The 6,000-nt window shown below is 42.5% G+C and overlaps 1 protein-coding gene across 1 annotated transcript in view; it reads left to right on the plus strand.

Annotated features, from left to right (window-relative positions):
- The window catches only part of LOC109886480 (protein eva-1 homolog A), a 136,500-nt gene extending 132,893 nt beyond the window's left edge, over positions 1-3,607 (plus strand). The window contains exon 4 of the mRNA XM_031800869.1: positions 1,315-3,607. Within this exon, the coding sequence (XP_031656729.1) occupies positions 1,315-1,703 (389 nt within the window). The 3' untranslated portion in view covers positions 1,704-3,607. The remainder of the gene's footprint in view (positions 1-1,314) is intronic.
- The last annotated feature ends 2,393 nt before the right edge of the window (positions 3,608-6,000 follow it).

Raw genomic sequence — 6,000 nt, forward strand, 5'->3', positions numbered from 1 at the left:
CTACATTACAGCAACTTTGCATGTCAAGCTAAGTTTACACTACATTACAGCAACTTTGCATGTCAAGCTAAGTTTACACTACATTACAGCAACTTTGCATGTCAAGCTAAGTTTACACTACATTACAGCAACTTTGCATGTCAAGCTAAGTTTACACTACATTACAGCAACTTTGCATGTAAAGCTAAGTTTACACAACATTACAGCAACTTTGCATGTACTGTACAGCGACATTCACATATTATAACAACTTTGCATGTACAGAAACATTCACACAATCTCTTAGATGACAGTGAGGTAGAGAAGGGGTTAAGGTTGGGCTCTGGGGAACCTTTTACTGCAGTGGGCTAAATCAGGTCACACAAAGTGGTTCTTGGTAGTCTTAAGCAAATTGACTTTGAAACCAAAGTATACACCTCACACACATGGTTATTCAAAGAAGACACCGGTAGCAGGTCAGATATAGAGTTGAAATGTATTCCATTTTGAGTTTGCATTCCAATGTTACACTTTATATACATCACAGAGGACTGAAACATATCAAAACCATTTGACATAGAAATACCAGATTTTCAGCATGTATTTTGAAATAATGTTTATTAATTATGAAAAGTATGAATATCATTCTACCCATGAGGGCACTAGTCATTTGACTACAGGAAAGAGCTACAATCAACAATTGTTGATGCTAGGGCCCTGTAGTGGGTTTACATTGACATTTCAGTGTATCGTTTCTGTTAGGTTGTATGTGGGTGGTACAGACACTAATCTCCATTGAGGTTCCCTCTCCACTGTGACTGAGAGGAGCTACTAAATATGGACTGGAGGAATGCAGATGTAGAGATAGCTTCCCCTGTAAAATCCCCCTCACACACACACATGAACACTGTCACACACACATACGGTATATGCACGCAGGCACACACACATTCTCGCTCTCACACACGTGCCCACACACACACATATTACGCCTGTTCCCCTGTAAGTCACCTGCTCCAGCCAGCTGCTAAAACAGAGAGAACACAGTATTTCCTATTCCTTTACCTCCCACTCGTATGGACAAAGATTTCATCGCTATTTTTTGTCCCAATCTCTGTGGTCATGGGAGCAGAAGTACAGATTCTTTCATTTCAAACTGTGCCTCTCTGTGTTCAAAATGATTTACTGAGCAGTTGTGTAAGGCCAGAATGAGTAAATCCAGCAGAGCAAGTCGGAGTTAAATTAGTTTTTGCTTTCAAAGGCAAGATGTTGAAATGTATGAACTACATTTGGTTCTACATATGACAGTATTTGACTCTCTCTCTCTCCCTACAGACCACCCAGAGCGCGCGGCGCTCTACTTTGTGTGCGGCGTGTGCCTGGGCCTTCTCCTCACCCTGTTTGCTCTGGTGGTCCAGATCTCGTGCCGCACCGACTGCCAGCCTCGCCGCCGCTGCCCCGGCACCACCATCAAGAACCGCCTGCGGCCCACCGACTCCTCATCGGACTCCAGCGACTCAGACTCGGACTGGGAAACCACGTCGGATCTATCCGCGCGCCGCCACCGCCGCTTCGAACGCACGCTCAACATGAACGTGTTCACGTCTGCGGAAGAGCTGGAACGGGCACAGCGGCTGGAGGAGAGGGAGAGGATCATACGAGAGATCTGGATGAACGGTCAACCCGACATACCCGGGACGCGTAGCCTCAACCGCTATTATTGAGGCAAGAACGTAAATGAACCACTACTAGATCTAGATGAACCCGGGACGGGGAGCCTCAACTGCTATTATTGAGGACCGTAAATGAACCGCTACTAGATCTAGAAAGGGTGCTGTGAAGGTTGGAGTGCAGTACTTGAGATGGGATGTGTAGGACCACAAAAACACACTAGGGTTTGGGGATGGGGGGAAGGGACCCCACCACCGGACCTGGTTTTCGGAGATGTGCATGATAACAGGACCACTTTGGACTGCGGGGGTTTGGAACCGCACGATGGAACACAGTGACGCTTGCAGACCAGGAAGGATAAATATCCCCCTCTGTCTGTCTGTCAGTCTGTGTCCGTGTAGGCACTGTAAAGCAACAAAAAAAACTGCTAATGCAGTGAGAATAAGCTCCTACTTCTCAGCATCGTAAGCTTGACCCGGAGCCTGCCTCTCATTGGTGGAGGATGAAGGTGAAAGGTCAGCTAACTGCACTGCCTCACATTTTACCTCATCGCACCCTCCTGAAGTGGAGGATCTTGAGATTCTGAGACTGTGAAGCCTGAAAGGTCAAAGGTGACTTAAGGACAGTTGCCAATGTTACTCCAGTGTTGCCTAGTGGATATTGAGAATTGGGCAAATCTGAAAGCGTGCAGCTTGCTTTATGCTCACTCACACTCCAGTATTCAAATGGTCGAATGGCTTTAGGAGAGGCGTAACACTTACAGTTAAAAGGACATCATGACACTCAAGTGAAACTTACAGCGTAACACTTACAGTAAAATTGGACAGTGGACCAACAACGTCACAATCTTTAAGAGGAAAATGACCATGGTCAACCAGCGCTGTCTTTTGAACTTTGAACCCAAAATGTTTTTTTTTTTTATTCTTCTCAAACATTTTATGAAATCTATTTTATATAATATTTAATAGTTGTATTGTTGTGTATTTTTGTCTTTACGGTTATTATTATGAGATATTTTTATACTGCGGTTATCAAAACTTGTCTGGCACCTCAGGGAGTCCAAAATGGCACTCTATTTCCTTTATAGTGCTCTACTTTTGGCTAGAACCTTATAAGGGTCTGGCAAATCTCTGGCTAAAATTAGTGCACAACATAGGGAATAGGATGCAGTTTTGGGTGTAGCCCCTAGCGTTTTTGTGTATGGTAGTTTCTATTTGCTTCTTAAGAAGAGGATTGGGGCCCGAATTCATTAAGCTTCTCATTGTAGGAGTGCTGATCTAGGATCAGGTCCCCCATGTCCATGTAATCTGATTCATTATGATATAAAATGTTAAACTGATCCTAGATCAGCACTCTTACTCTTGAGTCACTTCATAAATACAGTCAATACTATACAATACTCCAGATGTGTCAGCATTTGAGCATTGGGCCAGTAACCGAAAGGTTGCTGTACAGGATCCCCGAGCTGACAAGGTAAAAATCTGTCGTTCTGCCCCTGAACAAGGAAGTTAACCCACTGTTCCCCAGGCGCCGAAGACGTGGATGTTGATTATGGCGCACCTCTCTGATTCAGAGGGGTTGGGTTAAATGTGGAAGACATTTCAGTTGAATGCATTCGGTTGTACAACTGACTAGGTATCCCCCTTTGCCATTTATAAAAATAAAAACACCTCGAGTGATTTAATAAGCGTATTTCTTATATGTTTTAATATGCAGTGGCCTACCTGGCAACAGGATGTCTATTGGTGGAGAAGGTAACCCACCTCGAGTGATTTAATAAGCTTATTTCTTCTATGTTTTAATATGCAGTGGCCTACCTGGCAACAGGATGTCTATTGGTGGAGAAGGTAACCCACCTCGAGTGATTTAATAAGCGTATTTCTTACATGTTTTAATATGCAGTGGCCTACCTGGCAACAGGATGTCTATTGGTGGAGAAGGTAAAACACCTCGAGTGATTTAATAAGCGTATTTCTTCTATGTTTTAATATGCAGTGGCCTACCTGGCAACAGGATGTCTATTGGTGGAGAAGGTAACCCACCTCGAGTGATTTAATAAGCTTATTTTTAACATGTTTTAATATGCAGTGGCCTACCTGGCAACAGGATGTCTATTGGTGGAGAAGGTAAAACACCTCGAGTGATTTAATAAGCGTATTTCTTACATGTTTTAATATGCAGTGGCCTACCTGGCAACAAGATGTCTATTGGTGGAGAAGGTAACCCAGTCAAGTGATTTAATAAGCTTATTTCTTCTATGTTTTAATATGCAGTGGCCTACCTGGCAACAAGATGTCTATTGGTGGAGAAGGTAACCCAGTCAAGTGATTTAATAAGCTTATTTCTTCTATGTTTTAATATGCAGTGGCCTACCTGGCAACAGGATGTCTATTGGTGGAGAAGGTAACCCAGTCAAGTGATTTAATAAGCGTATTTCTTACATGTTTTAATATGCAGTGGCCTACCTGGCAACAGGATGTCTATTGGTGGAGAAGGTAAAACACCTCGAGTGATTTAATAAGCTTATTTCTTATATGTTTTAATATGCAGTGGCCTACCTGGCAACAGGATGTCTATTGGTGGAGAAGGTAACCCACCTCGAGTGATTTAATAAGCGTTTTAATATGCAGTGGCCTACCTGGCAACAGGATGTCTATTGGTGGAGAAGGTAAAACACCTCGAGTGATTTAATAAGCGTATATGTTTTAATATGCAGTGGCCTACCTGGCAACAGGATGTCTATTGGTGGAGAAGGTAACCCAGTCAAGTGATTTAATAAGCGTATTTCTTCTATGTTTTAATATGCAGTGGCCTACCTGGCAACAGGATGTCTATTGGTGGAGAAGGTAACCCACCTCGAGTGATTTAATAAGCTTATTTCTTATATGTTTTAATATGCAGTGGCCTACCTGGCAACAGGATGTCTATTGGTGGAGAAGGTAACCCAGTCAAGTGATTTAATAAGCGTTTTAATATGCAGTGGCCTACCTGGCAACAGGATGTCTATTGGTGGAGAAGGTAACCCAGTCAAGTGATTTAATAAGCGTATTTCTTCTATGTTTTAATATGCAGTGGCCTACCTGGCAACAGGATGTCTATTGGTGGAGAAGGTAACCCACCTCGAGTGATTTAATAAGCTTATTTCTTATATGTTTTAATATGCAGTGGCCTACCTGGCAACAGGATGTCTATTGGTGGAGAAGGTAAAACACCTCGAGTGATTTAATAAGCTTATTTCTTCTATGTTTTAATATGCAGTGGCCTACCTGGCAACAGGATGTCTATTGGTGGAGAAGGTAACCCACCTCGAGTGATTTAATAAGCTTATTTCTTATATGTTTTAATATGCAGTGGCCTACCTGGCAACAGGATGTCTATTGGTGGAGAAGGTAAAACACCTCGAGTGATTTAATAAGCTTATTTCTTCTATGTTTTAATATGCAGTGGCCTACCTGGCAACAGGATGTCTATTGGTGGAGAAGGTAACCCACCTCGAGTGATTTAATAAGCTTATTTTTAACATGTTTTAATATGCAGTGGCCTACCTGGCAACAGGATGTCTATTGGTGGAGAAGGTAAAACACCTCGAGTGATTTAATAAGCGTATTTCTTACATGTTTTAATATGCAGTGGCCTACCTGGCAACAGGATGTCTATTGGTGGAGAAGGTAACCCAGTCAAGTGATTTAATAAGCGTATTTCTTACATGTTTTAATATGCAGTGGCCTACCTGGCAACAGGATGTCTATTGGTGGAGAAGGTAAAACACCTCGAGTGATTTAATAAGCTTATTTCTTATATGTTTTAATATGCAGTGGCCTACCTGGCAACAGGATGTCTATTGGTGGAGAAGGTAACCCACCTCGAGTGATTTAATAAGCGTTTTAATATGCAGTGGCCTACCTGGCAACAGGATGTCTATTGGTGGAGAAGGTAAAACACCTCGAGTGATTTAATAAGCGTATATGTTTTAATATGCAGTGGCCTACCTGGCAACAGGATGTCTATTGGTGGAGAAGGTAACCCAGTCAAGCTGTTATATTAGACAGACAGTCAAGGAAATGGATGTCTATTGGTGGAGAAGGTAACCCAGTCAAGCTGTTATATTAGACAGACAGTCAAGGAAATGGATGTCTATTGGTGGAGAAGGTAACCCAGTCAAGCTGTTATATTAGACAGACAGTCAAGGAAATGGATGTCTATTGGTGGAGAAGGTAACCCAGTCAAGCTGTTATATTAGACAGACAGTCAAGGAAATGGATGTCTATTGGTGGAGAAGGTAACCCAGTCAAGCTGTTATATTAGACAGACAGTCAAGGAAATGGATGTCTATTGGTGGAGAAGGTAACC

Source organism: Oncorhynchus kisutch, linkage group LG21 (genome assembly GCF_002021735.2).
Source record: "Oncorhynchus kisutch isolate 150728-3 linkage group LG21, Okis_V2, whole genome shotgun sequence".
Lineage (NCBI taxonomy): Eukaryota > Metazoa > Chordata > Actinopteri > Salmoniformes > Salmonidae > Oncorhynchus > Oncorhynchus kisutch.